Below are 20,002 nucleotides of genomic sequence, written 5' to 3'. Positions count from 1 at the left end.
CCGCCGCCGCCGCCACCACGTGGGGCCACACCGGCGGCCCCTACAAAACGCGTCACTTCCAGGGCTACGCCGCTCCCCTGGGTAGTGCGGTGATTACGTCACTCGGCTGCGCCGGAAGCGCGGTGGCGGAGGAGCGGGGGGAAAGGGGCCCCGAGCCGAAGGCGGGGCGCACGCGCGCTGCGCCGCCCCGCCCCCCGCCATGGCCCGCGAGCTGATCGGCCCCGCGCTGCCGCCCGGCTTCCCGCGCTGCGCCGAGGCGGACCCGGACGAGGACTTCAGCCAGGGTGAGGCGCGAGGGGCCCCGGGCCGGGCCGGGGGCGGCTGCCCGCCCGCCGCGGAGCACCCGAACACGCGTGGCAGCGCCCCGCCGGGGCGGGGCCGGGCGGGGCGGGGGTGTCGTGTCCCCCGTGTTCCGCCGGGGCTCGGCGGCGGGGGAGGAGCGCGGCCCCCGGGGGCCTCGGTGTGTGCGGGTGCTGTGGTAGAGGAGCGCGGCCGCCCCGCGGGTGGGCGTCACGCGGGGCCGCAGCGGGCGTTTCGCGGCGCGGGCTGCGCCGGTGCGGCGCCGCGGCGAAGGTAGGCTTCGCGGGTGGTGTTGGTAACGACTTCTTCGGGAAAAAAATCTCACGTGGTGGGATGCTACAGGTATGAAACGGTCTAAAACTTGTTTTAAAAAAATACTGCGTTGATTGGTTTATTTTCCGGCTCGAGTCCCATAGGTGCTTTTAGGCCTGTGTTCTGTAGCAGCTCCGAGTGTGAAGTCAAAAGGAAGGGGGTGGTTAGGTCCTTGCAGCATGCTTTCCCTTGTCAGACCACGACACCTGAGGAAACCGTCGTTTTTCAGTCAGCTTTCCTCGGGATGCAGGACGGACCGGCGGTCAGCGGGGCGGCAGTGCCTCGGCTCCCAGGGCCCCTCACGTCGGGAGCGGCCGCCTCAGAAGCGGGATCTCTCAGGCCAGCTGGCTGCCAGGCTGGCTCTTCTGCCGTGGAGCTCGGTTTCCCCTACTTAAACTCTTCCGTGTTCTCTATCGAGATCTCTAGAAGTAGCAGTTTAAGGACAGACAGCATTAACACTCAATCCAGGTTCAGATCACTAGTGTATATATTCAATTCCTGGCTGTGTTTCAGTGATCATTCGGTTATTCCAAACAAAGCAGCTCCACTGGGAAAGGTTTGCTATGCTCCTCTGCTCTTCTCATTTTTTTAATCCAGAAGAGGGAGCAATAAGAAGAGAGAGAGCAAAGCTGCTGCCTTAGCTGACACCATAGCAACGCCAAGCTCCGGGTCCGTAGTTTGGCTTTGTACTGAAGTCCTGACTACACGCTTGTTTGAGCTCATGAAACCTTTCCTATTCATGCTTGTGTCAATGGCTTATTGACTTTCTGTCAGCATACTGGTACGTGTTGTAAGTATCTATATTGTGTATGAATCCACTGAACAAAATAAGTTCAACTTACCGTTAGGCCGTGGTTTTGTGATATCAAGAGTTTTGGCAGTACCTAGTCTAGGTTATTCAGCCTAGTTTGTCCACTTTTTGTCCCAGTATACATCAGCTCCATATTAGTGCAGTTACACTGGCAGATATGCTTGGGGATTTCCGTGTGAAATGGATGAAGGCATTTATTTGCTTTTAAAAAAAAAAAAAAACAAAACCCACCAAAAAACAACTTTTGGGGGGGTTGTTTATTTGTCTTTATAACTTTTATAAACTTTTCCTGACTTAAAACAACTAAGTGTACCTGCTCAACCCGAGGCATACTGCTCGTGCAGAGGCGGAAGAGAGAGCACGTACTTTGGCATGACACGCTTTGTTGTGCAGAAGTACAGCTCCAGCTGGAGCCCTGCACCTGGAGGTTCTGAGTGGCAAAATGGTGTGGTGGGGCTGCCACAAGCATCTTCTGCGCTGTAACGCTTGCTGGGTCTTGAGACAGAATGGGCCTAGAAGTTGTCTGTAACTATTTCCTTGTGTGTTCTAGCTATTTGAAGAGGTACTTCGCCTTTTAAAGCTTAACAGCTTTTCCAATATGTTTTCTTTCCATGTGGTCTCGCTGACATTTGAGCTGCTCTTTGCTTTTCTTTAAGAACACTTAGGTTTTTTTATTCTACTTTCATAGTTTCCGCCTCCCAACAGCAACAAAGTAGGACTTTAAGCAGCCGTTCTGAGAATTCTGTCAAAAAGTTTTCATTCAGAACTGTAATATAAGACAATAGAATAGACTATTTCAGTTGGAAGGGACAATCATCGAGTCCAACTGCCTGAGCAGTTCAAGGTTGACCAAAAGTTAAAGCATGTTATTAAGGGCATTGTCCAAATGCCTCTTAAACACTGACAGGCTTGGGACTTCAACCACCTCTCTAGGAAGCCTGTTCCAGTGTTTGACCACCCTCTCGGTAAAGAAATGTTTCCTAATGTCCAGTCTAAACCTCCCCTGGCGCAGCTTTATGCTATTCCCATGCATCCTTTTACTGGATACCAGGGAGAAGAGCTCAGCACCTCCCTCTCCGCTTCCCCTCCTCAGGCAGCTGTAGAGAGCAATGAGGTCGCCCCCCAGCCTCCTTTTCTCCAAGCCAGACAAGCCTGAAGTCCTTAGCCGCTCCTCATAGGACATTCTTTCCAGCCCTTTCACCAGCTTTGTTGCCCTCCTCTGGATGCATTCAAGGATCTTCGCATCCTTCTTCAATTGTGGGGCCCAGAACTGCATACAATATTCAAGGTGAGGCTGCACCAATGCTGCATACAGTGGGATAATCACTGCTTTTGACTGGCTGGTTATACTGGGTTTGATGCACCCCAGGACACAGTTTGCCCTCTAGGCTGCTAGGTAAGCATTTGTCTTCCATCTGCGATATGACATTGCCATGCTAGATGTAGTGAACAAAATAAATGTCTGTTGATCCATTCTTAAATTTGCATTTCTTTCACCTTTATATGGTTAACATAGAATCACAGAATGGTTTGGGTTGGAAGGGACCTTTAAAGATCATCTAGTTCCAACCCCTGACATAACAGCTGTAACTCTTAGCATGCAAATTCTTGCCTTTTTTTTTTTTTAATTAAGAAAAACTGAAGATGTAGTAATTGTAGGTTGTGTAATCACATTGATGTTAACGTGGTGTTTCGCATTGTGAAACGTGAGCAAAGTTAAAAGCTTTGTTGTTCGTTTCCCTGTGCATCCCTGCCTCAGGAGATAATGGAGTAACTAAGGTAAAGTGCCAGTTGCTGCTCTGCCTGTTAAGTCAGCACAGGGGAAGCTGAAGTGGACTTTGCTAGGAGATACCAATGTCCATTGGCGTCAGAGAACTGACGCTACTCAAACCTTGCGACCCTTAATCAGGACCAGGGTGGGAGCAAATGGTAGTTGCACAGGCTCAAAAGCTCATTCCTGGTAAAAATCCTTTACCTTTCCTTCTTCAGCTTGTCACTGTCCAGCCCATGGGACATACTCATCTCCCTATTCTTCATCTCATGATGATTCTTTGAAGCTGGCCTGAATGTGCTGCTGCTGGAAGAATCATGCTTCCTTTGGCCCGTCCGTCCCTGCCTCTGTGCTGTCCCTGTACCGGTAGGAGAGAAATGCTAGGGAATGGCTAAAAATAACCAGAGATGCAGAAGGGTTTGGGTTTTTTTTCTCTATTTCAGCATTGAGGCCACATTTAACAAAGCACAGATGTGTTGATGTGGTATGTCTGAGTGGATCCGTCACTGTTGCTGAAGGTGAAAGGCCCTACTCCTGTCTGTCCTTGAGAGGTTCCCAGTGCCTGTTTGATGGCATGGTAGATTGCTTAGAATCGCCAAATGCAGCAGATATTCACCTAGCAAAAACAAAACAAAAAGTAGTTTTTCATTTGGTTTCTGAATTGAATTCACTTAATTTTCAGGCAGATAGGCACCAGAGCCAGTTCCATGGAGAGGGCAAGTCAGAGCAACAGTAGCCGGATGGCCACTTCTAGCAGCTGTGAAACACTTGCTTTTGTCTGCCTTGAGACGTATCCTTGGCTCTCTTTCTCTTCTCTCCGTCCCCAAAATTTTCTTCTTCCACTTTCATATCCCACTGTCCTGCTCTGAGTAGTTCTGAGTTCTGGTTACTTCCTCACTTTGTTGCTTTACCAGTGCTACATCCATTTCTCTTCCTCACATCATTGGTTTTAGTTTCCTGACACTCTTGAGCTCTCCTCTGTTCCTCCCTTGACCTGTATCTTTCCACTTTTCCATGGCTTTTAGGGAATTTTGTTCACAGACTTCTCATTAGATCTTGGGCTCCCTCCTTACCCTTTCCTTTCTTTGCTCCCAGAATCTATGCTTAGCAATTCCCATTCCTTCCTCTCTACTATTTCTCATAGCTTCCCACCCCACCCCGATCCATAGCTCTGTCCTTGCCTGTGCTGATTATTAGTCTCAGTCAGTACCGTGACCATATTAACTTTTAATCCTCATGCTCCCAAGTCTCTTTCTCCTCCACTTCTTTCACCATGTCCAATGACTTTTTCTTCCCAAGGCTTTAAATGCCATTTTCCCTTCATGAACCAGTCTCTGTCTCTGTTTTGTTTCTGGTTGTCCTGCTTAGGCTGCAGTTCCACAAACACACAGTTCTTTCAGGGGAGTGCTGAGTTTTGCAGTGTTATTTTTAGGCCTCTTAAGTTCCCTGATCCAGTTTATTGCATAGCCCACGCAAACAGTTGTGCTGGCATAACGGAGAGGAATTGGGATAGAAAGCATGTATGTTAGCCCTGATGTTCACCAAACTGTCAGTGGGACCAGTCTCCTTCTTTACAGAGTTTTGGTTTTACTGGTTCTTTCCAGCTCACAAAGCTGATCCCAATTTCTCTCTTCCTCTGCAGTATCGGACTCATCAAACTGCATCTCAGTTTGCTCCTTTCACTCCAAGTCCTTTCTCTTACTTGTCTGCATTCAGAGCAAATGAAGCTCTGCTTTCATGATATCAGGGCACCAGGTGGCTGGAGAACACTGTTGTGTGGGTTTTGTCTGCTTTTAAAGTGCTTTTTATCCAGCGGTGTTTCTTGTACCAAAATGGGATACTTCTCAATAGCAGTCTTTATTCCTACTTATAATTCATCTGTTGGTTCCCTCTCATCTTGAACTTACTTTACCTTTATAGGCACTTTATAGGCTGGGGTGTTGTGGTTTTTTTTTTCTTCTTAGTGCTGAAATGAATTTGTGTGTCCTGGTTAAAGTCTTTCCCATTAAAACAGAAAACAAAGTAAGTGGCAGATCTGTCCGGATGCTTTGTAACTAGTAGACTGTCCTTGTTCTGTGTCTTGTGCTGAAGACAAGTAAAAGCTTTATGAAGATGACTTGAAGGACTCAATTTCTGCCTAGCTTTTGTCAGCTAACAATGGAACCATAATCTGTATCAGGTTTTATTTTGCACCATCAAAAAGTCCTAGTTCTCTAGCTGGAGAAGTAATTTCCTGGTACCCTTCATTTATGTGGTTTTATCGCACCTCATCTTTTCATCTAACCCTTAACTATTCATAAAGCTAACAGTGTCTTTTCCCCACTAAAACATCGTGCTGTCCTGTCAGTCTTGGACTCAATGCTTGAAATATTAAAAGGAGGAATGGTGTCTGTGTTTCAGGATGCTAAATCATCAGTAGGATCAAATCTCCATTATATCGGAGGGCTCTTTGTGCTGTGTGTGTAAGCTGGTGCTGGCCCTGCATGTGCTGCCCTGGATCTGGGAAGGCCTCTTGTCTTGGGACCGTTGCTGGTCTTTGCTTACTCCAGCTGGTTCTGTGTTGATTCAGCCTGTGAGGGTGTCTGTATTGTGTCTCTTTTGGGGGGCATTTGCTGTTAGGATCAGTGGCTAAGCTACTTCTGGACCCAGTGTACTATGTCCAAATAAGTCTATAAAGAACAGCGCCTGCTGGTGGGGACAGTGCCAGAAACAGCTCAGGCCTGTTAGCAGCGTTAGTGTCTGAATTTTTCCTTTGCTGGGATATCCCACCCTCCTCATTACTCCAGAGGGTGAAGGGACTGGAGCATGAGAGCTCCATCCACTGCCCCGGCCTTCTGACAGCAACGATTCTTTGAAGTCTGAATGCCTATAGCATCCCTTTTTCAGCAGAGTGCTTAAGTCTGGCCCTGCTGTTCACGCTTAGCTGAACTGGGAATAACCTTAATCGTTAAACGATTCCTAAAGCCGGCTGGCAATTACATTCCGCTAATCTATGGTCTCCCGTTCTGTGTATGTACAGTACAAATGATGTGATTCTTCACTAGTAAGCTTCAAATGGTTTATTAACGTGGTAGTTTCTTTTAAATATACCAGTTTATAGCATATGCATTGCAAATGAGTTGTTAGATAGAACAGGGCTTTCTAGTCCTGTTCCAGAAGACACTCATATAGCAATGGATTAATAACGTACTAATTTAATTTGGGAGGGGGGGTGTTGTTCATTGAAATATGGTGCTGAAAAAAGTAACTTCTAGAAGTTTGTTTAGATATCTTCTCTAAATGCTAGACAGAGCAATGATTGAATAAACTTAATTCCAGGTAGGTATGTGTTTTGGGAATACCAAGATAGATCATACTCATTTGAAATGTTTAGTCAGTATCCTAGATAATGCTGGATGTTCAGTTGCAGGACCAGCACTGCCTCCAGGCTATAAAAGCTGCTGTAGCTCGGAAACTCCTGACAGTGATGACGACTCAGAATCTCTTCCTCTACCCAGATGTGCAAACAGAGATTCTGAAGAGGAGACAGAAGGACATCCAGCACCCAAGTGAGTATGTTCTTAGGTTATTTGCATATTTACACTTTATTGCAAATGAAATGTGTCTGCATAAATTATGAGACAGAGACAGGATTATATAAATGAAAAGGTAAACCCTGTACCTGTGTAAAACTTGATGACGTGTTCTGCATGTTCTTTGTGGTGAAGAATGTTCAGCTGACCTGTTTGACACCCTGTGGTGGAATTAAGTTATTTAGGGCCATCAGATCTCTGTATTTACATGTTCTATTTTAATTCTGCCATTAAAGTAATACAATCCTTAATGTTTTCCTTGTTTATACTAGGACAGACACCAATTATCATGTATGTAGGTATTTGTTACTTGAGTTTTTCCCTGTTTCTGGTGTACTACCTCTCATTGAGAGGTCACAAGAACTATTTATGGGCATGAATTTATGTGTTCAATTAATTCAATTCTAATGAAAAAAAACGCAAATTGTTTAGCAAATAACAGGAGTCTGCACACGCTCTCATTTAGTGGGGTTGATTACTCACAATTGCTGTGTTAAGAACTTGTGCGTGTGCTGGGACTTGAAGGGCATTATACCATCTTAATGAGTGTTAATTATTGCTCACTTTTTTCTTGTCTTATTCAACAGTTTTTCAGTTCATTAGAATTGAACTGGGAAAAGTACTAGTCAAAATGCAGGCAGTGTATAAAAATGGAGGAAGAAGTGTGCTGAATTCAAAATTACTTTGTGACTAGAAAATGGTATTTCAACTTTATGCTACTCTTCTTTCTACAGCAAAAGCATTCTTAATGTTTTTTTAAATGTCAGAGCGTTTTTCGGCTGAAGCTTATGCTCCCAATTTTTTAATTGCTTCAAATTATTTTGGATCCTTTTGCACTGTTTCCTTGGTAACAGCAGGATATTTAGTACATAAGACTGTCTGAAATGATTTTATGTATTTTTTTTCCTTTTTAAAATGTAGATAATTGCTGTGCATGTCAAGGTAATTATTAAGTGAAATCTTTGTATTTGCAGAAAGCCAAAAAGAATTGAGGAAGACGATGATGATGATGATGGCTTTTTTGGGCCTGCTCTTCCTCCTGGATTTAAAAAACAGGATGATTCTCCAGAGAGGTAGTTAAAATGGGATTATATTCAGACTCTTTTCCTTAAAACACAATTATTTTAGATAAAATATTTTGTGGCACTGTTACAGAACACTTCAATTGTGCACTTCAGATTCAGATGATTAGAATTGCTTCCTCCACATTCTGAGAACAGGAACAGCATTCCCTTGAAACAGAACAGACAGCCCTCCTAGTCCTGGTTGGAAGGTTGGAGAGAAAAAGAAAAAAATGTGAATTGTCTGAGTTATATTTTGAATGTCAAATTTGTTCCGTTTCTTATAATAGGTCTCAGATCAGTGCAGAAAAAACAAATGACAGGTACAAGGACCTATAGTTCTGTGAGGGAGTCGGGCAGTTAGCTTTTGTGTGGTGCAATATAATGCAGATTATTGGAATTGTTTGCTAATGCACCAAGCATTATTGTTTATGTGTCTCCAGGTAGAAAACTAATCTGAACAGTGTAGGTTTCTAGAAAGCAAGCTGTCAGGTCGAAGTAAATAAACATTATTTATAGCCTCCGTCAGGAAGCTTTCCATTTGATTGCACACAATTATAAAATACTTCCCCAAAAAAAACTATTTATGGATTTTCTATGCGGAACTTAACCTTGTCTCACAGCCTTCTAGTCTTTACATCAATCTGTGCACTTTCTTCTATAATCTGAAATGGTAATCCATAGTGAAATGGGTACTTCCAAGAGGTCGTTTATTGATGAAAGGTACAAGAGAGTCCCTTGATCACTATTATCTTCGTCAGAGCAACAAGGAGCTGGTAGATAAAATAAATACCTACCTGTCAGGTATGAGTTTTCAGTTTTAGGGAAGTGACTCAATTTGTCGTTGAGCTGTGTATGTAGTATACCATCTCAAAGGAAATTCCAAAGTTGAAATTTTTTTTAATTTGGTTAAATTTTTATGATACTTGGCAGCAGTTAGGAAAACAAGAATATAGGTTATTTGGAAGTATCCTCTTTGTATCTGTTTGGTTACACTTTGCTGTAATGGACAAACTCTTTTGTAATTGGGGGTATCATGCTCAATTGGCTTGTTTGGTGTTTTGATGGTCCCAAGAGTAACTAATATTTTTTCTTTTTCTTGCATTTATTATGCACCATGTGTTGTTTTAATTATAAAATTTATGAAGTCCCTAAAAATAATGTGATATCTAGTATAACAAATAAATGCTTGTAGCTTTTAATATCAGCAGAGGTAGCCTTCTTGCCTTCTTGATTTTTGACATGAATACTCCTGTGCTAAAATGTTATGTCAAGGTGTGCAAAGGAAAAGAGGAAGAAAAGAGGCAACTTGTAGTTTGAAGGTTAGAGAGAAGAGCAGTAACACAGGTGGTCAGCCATCACATAATCTTAGTCGTTTGTATGTTCACCTAGCTTTTATTTCTACTTAGCAATTTATTTCCAAAACGCTGGATAGCTTGCATTTACATTCAGAGGGCACGAGTCTGCTCTGTGTCTGTGAGTATGAGAGATTAAAGCAGTAAAAGGCACTTGATAGGTTTGTTGGTGTCTTTGGTTTTTTTTTTTATCCTAGTTCACCATACAACTGCTCCTAGCACACACTGAGAAAGCAGATTGAGCAGAGCTGTTTTGCACCCAGCCTGATTCCCTGAATAGGTGGGAAAGGTGCGATGTGCGGGAAGAGCCTTGTCTATCTTCCACCCCCGTACACCTGGCAGTCTGGTCGTGCTGACACATTGAGGCGCGTAAGCTGTGTAGGGTGTAGACACAATGCTGTTAACTGTCTCCCCGCTGCATTGCCCCTAGCGTTGAGCAGATTGCCAGCTGACGATCTTGCCATGAATAACTGAAACAAATGCAGGCTGTTTGTTTCAATGTATGGACATACTGTTTATTAGCGCCGTGTGACATACGCGTTCTTTTCAGAAAGCTTTTGTTCTGTTACATCTTTTCCAGACTTGTCAAAGCAACATACTCACGATTAGGAGCAGCTCATGTGGCAATTTGCAGCTTGTTAAAAATTGTTTGAATCATCCCAGTATAAAATATATATATATGAACAGATTTCCTTCAGCTTTGGAAAGGATATTGCTGTTTATCAATGTTAGACAGAAGTGCAGCACTCGTAAATATTTCTGAAGTATTCACACATCAAGGTAAAGAGCGAAGGTTATCTTAAAAAAATGGATGTTGTACTTCAGAAGAATGCTGAAATGCCCATCTTGAAACACGGACTCCCAAGTCCAACAACAGGAAAGCGTTCTTTGCCATATATGAAATCTAATATTCCTTAAATGAAATCTTAATTCATGGTAAGTTTGGGGTGTATTTTTGAACGTGTATAGGTAGGTACCAAAGTTGCCAGCAGCAGCAAAAAGTGTTTAACAGAGTTTTATTTAGATTCACTTCACCTGTTCAGAGAGCCTTTGGACATCCAGGAAACTGTGAAGAATCACATTGGCTGTGTGCTGCTGAGGAAAGACCTGAGCAACAGGGTTATTCACGTGGGGGGAAAAAAAAAGCATAGAAATGGAAAGCGTGGGAGGGATGAATATGGGAACCATTTTTCTGTTCCTTGGAAGAGCCTTTGAGCTGTGACAGAAGCAAGGCAGAGTATTTGAGATCTGCTCTTTTTCACAAGTTGCGCAGATACAGCCCACAACATAGATGTTCTTATATATTTTAGTAGAAAGCTTTTTTTATAGTTTGGTTTAACTGTCTGTCCATGCAACATAAAGGTACTTGTATACTAAAATAAAATATTATTTTGGCCGTATCTGTATAGGTTTAAATTCAATCTCTTTAAATTATATTGGGAATTGAAAATATGGTCTTTACAAGAAAGCAGTCAGAAAGGAACAGAGGAAGATAAAAGCTGTTTCTTTTTTGCTGCAGCTAGGTGGGGGTGGAAGTTCAAATTTAACCCAGACCTCTTGCCTGGGTTTGAAACCTCACCAGTGCCCTTGTCCTGGCCTGAGCTCACATTTATTGCTTCTGTCTGTCTGTAGTTGGCTTTCTGGCAGGACTTTCTGCTTTTTATTTCCCCTCTTCAAATCCTGACAATAATATCACTACAGCAGGGCTGTACTGATTAGATTATGCGGGATTCAGTAGAAGACCATAATTAGCATAATTCAATTCATGTTGTGTTACGTTTGATTGCCCTAAAGCTCAGAAACGGAAGATCATCATAAACAGAGTCTCTGCTGATGCATTGTGAGGATACTGTCACTTGGATATTTCTTCAGGTGATAATTGTTTGGGTTTTTAATTAGCTTTAAAGAATATGATGGTGGATTATTAAGAGGAACTCATAAACAAAAGTCTTTTCAATACTGCAAGCACAGTTTGTAGTACGCTTTGAACTGTTTTCACTATTGAAAAGAGATTCTCACCTTTCTGTGTTCCTGGAGGCAATTGAATTATACTGCTTGCAGAGCTGCTGTGTAAAAACAATCAGTGAAGTTACCTGGGATCACAAAACTTTTCTTCTCTCATCCCCACTCCAAGGGAAAATAAACTTAAAATCAGAGCAGTTTACTGATTCTGTTTATTGAAGGACAGTGAAACAGTGGTGCAAGGCAAGCATGAACAAAATTGGCTTTGTTGCTAGAGAAAGAGTAGCATACACTTGACCCCCCTCCTTTCACTGTTCTTGAATCTGGTGAAGGAAGCTAGGGAAGAAAAAAGTGGATTTCCTTGACTACGTGCTGCAACTTTCCCGGTTTTCTTGCCTCGCAGCTATCTGCAGAGATCCACCTGGAAAACGGAGCAGCTCTTCTTACTCAGTTATTTCTGTGGTGTGCGCATAGGGGGCACACTTGGCATGGGGAGGAAGGAGAATCACACTTCTCATCAACATTTGATTTTTATTTTTGTATTAATCTATTACATTTTTTTCCTGCACCGAACAGTGGAAGGCTGTCACTTAATGTACTGTCCATGTTGGTTACGTTACTTCCTTCCCCCCCCCCAACTGAAAACAAAGATTTTCTTTGTTTTTTTCCCCTCAAGGCCCATTATAGGTCCTGCATTACCACCTGGCTTTAGGAGACCTTCACAGGACACCGGGAATAGCAGATGTTCCATAGGACCGTCTGTTTCATCAGAATTCTGTACCCAGGTTTGTGAAAACGGAAACCTTTTGTTTTAGTACAAGCTATCCGAAATGCTTAAACAAGTAGGAGCCTGAAAAAGCCTCCTAGACATACCTTTCAGCACGACAGTTTAATTTTAGACCAGAAAGTGTCTGGCATATTTTTGCCTGAGTCAAATACTGAAGCATAAATAAGCCTTAAAAAAGAAAAAGGCTGGTCTGGTTTGTTGTGATTTTGCTGTTAGGTGGCTGATGCACTCACTGAACACAGGAGATCCAGGCATCCTAAACTGCAGTCACGGTAATTCTTCCTAATGGTTCTCCATTCTTTCTTTTGGTGTGACGTCCTTGACAAGTGAACATCTTGGCAAAGTTCAAATTTTTCAAGACATTAAAAAAGTAATGCAGCCTGTTAGAATGAACATATTTTCCTATAATTCAAGCGTTTACTCCTTTGCTGATGGGGGAGCAAAACGATTGAATATTTCACATATCTTCACCTCCTTAAAAATGTTTATTAGTGGATGCGTTAAATAAGTTTATCCAAAAGAATGCAATCAAGGTCCTCAAGTACCATTCTGAGGGATCTGGATTGTCTGCAGCGGGCTGGCAGATAGGGAGTAGCACCTTAGAGAAGCTTGCATCCTTCTTGAGCAGCACCTCTGAAGCCAGGCAGGATACCCTAAGACATCAAAAATGGTGCTGGATACCAGTGTTTAGGAAATCGAATCTCTCTCATGCTATGATAAACTAAATAGTATTTCCTTGTGAGATTTAGCAGTTATTCTGTTTATTTCTAAAATATTAGGTTTTTAAGTTTAACTCCCAGACCCTATGGGACATGCTAGACATGCTAGGAAGGAATGAGGCAAAGGCTGCTCTGGAACATCACGTTTTTGGTTAGTAGTTGTGAAGTATATCATTCTCCAGCCTCCTTCAGCGAGTGTTGTCATAATCCTTCATGAAGAATGATTGTCTGACATTTTTAAGATACTCATAGTCTTATAACTCCAAATAACGATTAAGCAATTTATCATAATGACAAATCTCTTGAGGCAGGGATGTCAAAACCGGTCTGCTTATATATTATACAAACAAAAAAGTCTCTTTTCTCCTACATAGATCTCCTAGCATCAGCGTTGTTACAGCTGTTACAGAACTTAGCTTATTTTATTTTTTTTTCCTCTTCCTAATAACACTCTATCTTTTTTTTTTACCTTTGAATATGATGAGTACTTTTTTTTGTTTATTTTGTTTTAATTTATTTAATTATTTTGTATTCTAGTACATCTTTAGAGGTAACTTATTCCATGCTGACTCTTCACTTTATATTGATTTCCCCTTCAAACTTGAAAGCGGTACTTTTTAATGTTTGTTTTAATTTCATCTCATTTGAGGCAGGTGGTAACGGAGTGAATTGAACTTAAGACTAATGAGAAAGGAAATGAGACACTTCTTCAATTAAAACTCAGCATGGAATTTGTCTTTCATCCTCAACTACTTTAGAATACAATTTATTACGAAAATCTCATATCTTTGTGTATTTTATTCGTTTGTACACAGAGAGAGGGAAGTGTTTTACTACCTTGGTTTCTCAAGATGGTTATTCCTCTTCCCCACCAGCTCCTTCTTTAAAAGAAGAGAGAGAGAGAGAGAGAGAGAGAGAGAGAAAGAATGCAGTCACCACATTCTCTAAAAGTTGAAGCAGTTTTACAGTGGTAGATAATTAGTAAAAGCTTGACTATGTGAATGTTTTTGAAAAAAATAACGAGAGAAATTGGTGTTGCTACCTTGCGTTGATGGTGTTTATAAATGACCAGCTATTTCTCACCTTCCTCAGTCTTTCAGATCCATTTCATGCAACTGGTCATACAGCCATTAAATTTGCTGAGCCTCTTCTTGCACCTTGTGGTCCACAGCCATACGTAGCTGTGTCTCTTGCTACCTGAAGCTTTCCTTCCCTGCTGTTGAGACCTTTGCTGACTCCTAAAGGCAGACAGGGCCAACTGGCTTGGCTAGCTTGGAGCAGTGTCATTAAAGCGCGCCAGTTTCTGTAGCACAAGGCAGACATAGGAGTAGAGTGGCTTATTTCACACCTGCTGTCTTCCTTAGCCCAAATCCCTCTACAGCCGTGGGATGCCAGCTATGAGCAGCCTGAAGTATTAGGCTTGAACTCAGTGTGGCAGGATACCTTTCCTGCTCTCCTCCTGCTTTCACTCGTCCTCTATTCCCCATGCTCCCATTAGGTGACTTTTCTAGTGAGGTTCTGTACTCCATTCTTGTATTCTTCACTGGGTCACCTCTGCCTTAGGCATCTTATTTTACATGGAAGGCTCCTGATACTGTTTTTCTACTGCTGATCGCTCTTGACCCCTTATCTTCTCCAATGGTGTCATATCTTCGTTCTAGGATGTCCACCTGGTAACCAAAGTTTTGCATGACAAAAACAAGCCGTTCCCCCCCCACCTTCTTCATCCTTCATTTGAAAATTCTTTGCCACCACCTTACAGTCTCAACTAACGCTCTGTGCTTCCTGAGTACACAGCCTTGTCATCATCCTACTCCCATTGCTTTATCACCCACATTCAGGCCATAGCTAAATCTTTTGTACTTTTGTAGATATTGGGCACCTAAATCTTTTGTACTTTTGTAGATATTGGGCACCTTAGCTTTGCTTCCAGGGCACTGTGGCATCGCCGTTTTCTGTCCAGTTCTGCCTCTGTCCACATTTGTACTGTTTTAACCTGTGAGCTTTCTGTACAACTCCTGGCATCCACAAAGATTCTTATTAACATCTGGTCCCTTTCAAACTTAGTTTTTTGAGCCGTTCTCCAAATAATTGCTTAGAATGCCGTGTCAGAAGGGATCAAAGAAGTGAATGGCAGAACCAAGAGATTAGACTGGCAGATACTGTACACCCAGTACCATACGTGGCACTGTACCCTAGCTTGCCTGTTAATCTTTCTAGCATCCTTACAGAATCTGAGCTCGAGACAGTTCTCCTTGCAGTGTGAAATTACGATCCTTATTACAGAGATGCATCCAAATGTTGCTAGTGATGGTAAAGCCCAGAGCATCAAAGATGTATGCTTGCGTGTTTCAAATTTACCTATGGCCATGGAGGCTACATGGCTGCATGCAGAGCAATGTAAAGTAGCAGGACTTTGTGTATCGCCACTGTGTTTACCAGCGGTTTTGCCTCAGACAAGACATGGTGCTTTTGGAAACGTGGAGACTAAGTATCCATGTTAAAGTGCTAGAACAGGTCTAATCTGGAGTTTTAATCCAGGTTTTTCTTGTCTGACTGGTAGATGCATTGTGTTAGGTTTATATGCTCTTCTAGACAAAATCATTCTAATCCTATGAAGCTAAAGCGTTTCTTGATGGTCTTAGCACTATGATTGAGAGAAATGTTTTGTTTTTGGAAGGTAACAGATAGTAGTGAGGAAGACGACAATATCATAGGCCCCATGCCTGCCAAAGGACCAGTGGAGTCTGATGTGACTAAAGAATTTGAACGCAGAGCTCAGAGAATGAAGGAAAAACTTACTTCAGCAGACAGCGTAAGTTGGGTTTCTTAATTTCCAATATTTTGTTGCTGGAGTGAGTTTGTGTTTTTCTTTGCCCATTTCTCTGTGAACCCGGTTGCAGTTCTGCATCGGATGCTCAGTGTTTGCCATTGTTAAGACAAAGAAAAATCCATGATTTCTGCTGGAAGCTAAGAGATTCAGACAGCGATTTTTGATTATGCTTTTTTTACTCTTCCCTCCTGCCCCCTGTTTCTTTTGTAAAGGATGAACCTAAGCAAGTTACCAGGGAATCATGGATGACAGAGCTTCCACCTGAATTGAAAAGCTTTGGATTTGGCCCAAGAACATTCAAGAGAAGAGCTGATGACAAATCAGGTGATAGATCTGTTTGGACAGATACCCCAGCTGACAGAGAGAGAAAAGCCAAGGTGAGCGTTTATTCATTCGTATACACCTGCAGGCAGTATGTACATTGTTGATATTCTGTGAAAACAAAGTAAAGATACCCTGAGCCGTTCAATGCAATTTTTTTTTCCAGATTTTTCTTTGTTATTAAAACCTATTAATTCAGGCTTAAAGGTAAAGGCAAGGAAATAACAATTTTAAGTAACATTGATATTCATTTATTCCCTCTCCCTTCTGCAGTAGTCAGGTACTTTCTATCAGCTTATTGAATTTCCAATTACAGTGTGTCCAGTTTCTTCTTTTATCAAGCTGAGCAAAAAATATCTGGTGGCCTCTATCGTGGCCTCTACCCTTCAGATTTAATTAAAGTAAATATAGATTTCCTTGCTTTTTACTTCAGACATTCTGATTACTATAGTGTGTGATTTGCTTCTACTCATCAGGAAAGAGAAGAGGCAAAAAAGTCAACCAGTAAGGATAATGAAGAAATTGTATTGTCTGGGAGAGACAAGAGACTTGTTGAGCAAGTGACTTCGTACAATGTAAGTGTAATAGCAAAATACTTCCTCTTCCTGCGTTTCCTTTAATTCTTCACTCTTTTCTTCTGGTTCTCATTTCTAGTGCTGCTGGTTTCCATGGTGATGCCACTGCAGCCTTCCCTTTTAGTGCCCAAACCTACTGCTGTTTAAGTCATTAGAACATTTGCCATTGACTTCAACAAGAGCAGGATTGGGTCCTCAAGCTGCTGCTGAAAACAGTGTGACGGAATTGGCATTCGTTGTCTCAGTTTTAGGTGGTTTTCTCCTTAAATCCTCCTCACGTCAAGACACGGTTGCTGGGAGTAGACAACCTTAATTCAAATATTAGCTTGCTTGATGGAATTACCAACATCCCAAGAATAAAATAGTAGTAAAGGTTTAACTTTTAGCACAAAATATCCGTTAACCCAAAAGAAGTTTGATGGGCTAAGCAGATCAATGCATTAATTACACTGTGTAATTAATTACATTAACTGCTCATTGCAACAGCATTATTACATGAAGTTTTCCTCAATCTCTGCAGAAGCAGATAATTTTCACAGACAAATGTTGATTACTAGAGATCGGAACTCCATGTCAAATTCCCTCTCACTTTTCTGTCTGCCAGCCCTGTCCACCGGAGTACAGGGACTGTTGCCTGCCTTACTGCTGTTCCTTACAGTTTTCCCCTGATTTATGGTCCGAAGTCTTATGGAAGGCACTCTGGTCTCTTGAGAGTATAATTAACTTGAGAATCGCAGCCTTGGCTTATATTACATGATTGAAGTTTAACTGGCACTTTTAATAATTTATTTGTAGTTCATTAAATCACCCGTCCCTCTTGACTTTGAGGCTTGCAAATCCAGAGCTATTAGCATACTCTCTTAAACTTCTTCTGTATTGTCTGTTTTTACTGTTATTATGAATATAGTAGAATAATTGTCATGTAGAGCTACGGGTTTTGCTCTGTACCATTGCCAGAATAAAACATTTTTACCTTTACTGTTTTCATTTACTGTTTCTAAGGTTAATGGAGTTCTCTCAAAAAAAAATGAAGAAGGCATCTTGTTTAAGAACAATGTTTCTTGGGTTGGGTTGGTTTTGGTTTTGTGTTTTTTCTTTTTTAAATCAGCTCTCTTCTGATTTTTAGGTGGTTGTGTGGTTGTTTTTTTTTTTTTTTTTCTTTTGAAGCTTTTTCCTCTATTCTTTCCTATTTCTTTCTCCACTGACCTTTATCAAGGATACTTTCATAGAACAGGAGCTTTAATTCTTAAAATAGTTTCTTACAGGTAATTCTTTTAGTGCTGATGCCATATATGTTCTCTGGTGCAATTCTGTTAACACTGATGCAGTTACACCGTGAATAAGTATTGTCCATTTTCTGTTTTCCATGAGAATCATTTCTTACGTCATATATGAATTATCATTTGTATGTGTGATGAAGTAAGTGTTTGCACAGGGAGTGAAGGGAAATGAACCTTTGGAATAAAGATCTCGTGTTCCTAGACATGAGAAAACAGAGCTGCTCATCTTTTGGTCTTTCTGATGAGAGAATTAGTTTGGATTGATCTTTTGGCTGGTTTGTAACTACTTGAGAGTCTGAGAAATTGACTACTTAGGGATACACAAATACACTTTACCTGAGTAAAGTCTTGTGAGAACTAATCCTGCTCTTGTGTGAAATCAGCAGAAGTTTTATGTTGTATTAATAAACGCAACTGAAGTCCTTGACCTTGCAAAACACATGCTTTAGCTCCGACCTGTGACTTTGTCCTGTGGGCTTGCAACAGATGATTCAAATACTGAAGAGTTAAGAGCACACATTAAAAACACAACAGTGCATGAGAGTAAGATCGACAGGGTCTCTAGCTTGTTCCTGCCCCAGCAGTGACCAAAACCAGGTGCTTAGGGGAAGTGTGTAAGAAACTGGGCCTGTACTTTGAGATATTTCTCTTGACACATTGTCTTCGTTTGTCTCTGGTAATAACAGCAGAGCAACTTTTATATTTCTTTTGCATTCTTTTTATAATTTATCTCCACTGTCTGCGGGGATTCAGCAACATTGTGGGTATCTTTATTAGTATCTTATTCAGCATAGATAAGAGTACATGCACTTTCTGTTCTATGTATGCTAAATTTATCATTCTGTTTTCCAGTTACTAAGGCATCTTCTTTTTCTGGAATTTTTAGGCTCCCTAGTTCCAATCTTTCCATTTGGATTTTCTGTATGTTGTTGATATTCTGTAACACTTTATTTCCTCTTCCTTCTTCCCATTTTTTCAGGAGTCAAAGAGGTCAGAATCTCTCATGGACATACACCAGAAAAAGCTAAAGAGCAAAGCATCTGAAGAAAAGAACAAACCTCAAGAAAGAAGGCCATTTGACCGAGACCAGGATCTCAAAGTCAATCGATTTGATGAAGCACAGAAGAAAGCTCTTATAAGAAAATCCAGAGATCTGAATACTAAATTTGAGCACAGTAAAGGCAATATGTTTTTATAACATAAAAGCATGAAGCTTTTTTGAAGTCAAACTTTGAATACTTAATTTTTTAAGTGTTTTTCTGTAAATATTTGTATGCAAAATAAATATTCTGATGTTTAACTATTTTTCCTTGTCTGTAAATACCTGTTAGGGAGGATTATCTGTACTAAAACTAAGCTGGTAAAGGAAAGTCCTGGTATAAAAAAGATAATGTAAATTTGCTACTTTAAAACATTGAGAGATATTTTTTTGTTGTTGTTGTTAGCATAAAAATAATTTATTAAAATGGGTATTATTTTAAGGAGCTCTAGATTTGATCTTGCAATGGAGTTGGCAGTTTCCCCCTTTCTCCTGCCCCATGCTTAAGATATTCTTGCTGAGCCTGACCTGAAGGCCATGGAAAAATCCCCTTCAGGCTGGTGGGCAGGCGATTGCTTGACTGGGGTTCCTGCTGAGGAGTACAAACTAAATGGCAGCTTTTATGTCCGCCCAATGCTTTTATTTCTATGATTCTGTGTCTGTACATAAATACAGGTTTATATGTATGCAGTATGATTTCTGTACTATAGCAGCAAGAGCTAGTGGTAGCAGAAGTAATAAAACTGCAAGATTTGTAGATATAAAATGGTAGTATACAAGAAGAGAAAATCTAATTGAAGTTTCAATTTGTAGGGCTTATCATCAGAAAATCCTTCTTTTTTTAAGCAAATATAATTTGAAAATCAAACCAAAATAAAGCTTATTTTGTCAGTTAATTTGCAGAACAGCTCTTTGGTATCAAAAAGGAAATAAATCTGACATTTAAAAAAAATCTGCATTCATGCTTAGAGTTCTTTTAGCTCTTCTGTGTGTGCATGGAGCAGCTGAAGGGAGAGTTATGTTACTTAAAATTAGACTTGTACTTTCATCCTTTTTCTCTCAACGTTTGGGATCCTTTTTGAGGAGTTACTGGAAGTATCTATATATGAAAATAATTTTATGTATAAGATGCTGGCAACTTGTTTGGCAGTGTGGCACATTTTGTGTATTAAATATCGTGGGGTTCACTAATTTGAAAAAACGCTGCCGTGACAGACAGTGTCTGGGTTGGCTCATGTTAAGGGAGCGGTGACCCTACAAGCCCCCGAAACAAATGTCTAAAAACTTGGGCTTCCTTTGTTGTA

The 20,002-nt window shown here is 41.3% G+C and overlaps 1 protein-coding gene across 4 annotated transcripts; it reads left to right on the top strand.

Annotated features, from left to right (window-relative positions):
* Positions 1-161: 161 nt before the first annotated feature.
* On the top strand, positions 162-19,539 carry GPALPP1 (GPALPP motifs containing 1). Of its 4 annotated transcripts, XM_082337687.1 has the most exons (9): positions 671-2,819; positions 3,413-3,560; positions 6,598-6,742; positions 7,741-7,839; positions 11,821-11,929; positions 15,331-15,465; positions 15,696-15,860; positions 16,281-16,379; positions 18,639-19,538. In XM_082337687.1, the coding sequence occupies exons 2-9, from the start codon at positions 3,512-3,514 to the stop codon at positions 18,855-18,857; spliced, it is 1,020 nt and encodes a 339-aa protein (XP_082193813.1). In that variant the 5' UTR covers positions 671-2,819; positions 3,413-3,511; the 3' UTR covers positions 18,858-19,538. The 4 variants fall into 4 exon arrangements, with proteins under 4 accessions (XP_082193811.1, XP_082193810.1, XP_082193812.1 ...); XM_082337685.1 differs by lacking the exons at positions 671-2,819; positions 3,413-3,560 and adding an exon at positions 162-284 and having other exon boundaries at positions 18,639-19,537; XM_082337684.1 differs by lacking the exons at positions 671-2,819; positions 3,413-3,560 and adding an exon at positions 167-284 and having other exon boundaries at positions 6,568-6,742; positions 18,639-19,539.
* The last annotated feature ends 463 nt before the right edge of the window (positions 19,540-20,002 follow it).

Source organism: Platalea leucorodia (genome assembly GCF_965183815.1).
Source record: "Platalea leucorodia genome assembly, chromosome: 2".
In the NCBI taxonomy this organism is placed as follows: domain Eukaryota; kingdom Metazoa; phylum Chordata; class Aves; order Pelecaniformes; family Threskiornithidae; genus Platalea; species Platalea leucorodia.
Note: the sequence above shows the minus strand (reverse complement) of the source record. Positions and strands in the feature narration are given on the sequence as shown.

Bases quoted from the DNA above. Each gene is read 5' to 3' on its own strand.
- GPALPP1 (XM_082337684.1), top strand. From the start codon at position 200: ATGGCCCGCGAGCTGATCGGCCCCGCGCTGCCGCCCGGCTTCCCGCGC. The intron at 285-6,567 runs GTGAGGCGCGAG...TGAAATGTTTAG, and splicing joins GGACGAGGACTTCAGCCAGG to TCAGTATCCTAGATAATGCT. The intron at 6,743-7,740 runs GTGAGTATGTTC...TTGTATTTGCAG, and splicing joins GAAGGACATCCAGCACCCAA to AAAGCCAAAAAGAATTGAGG.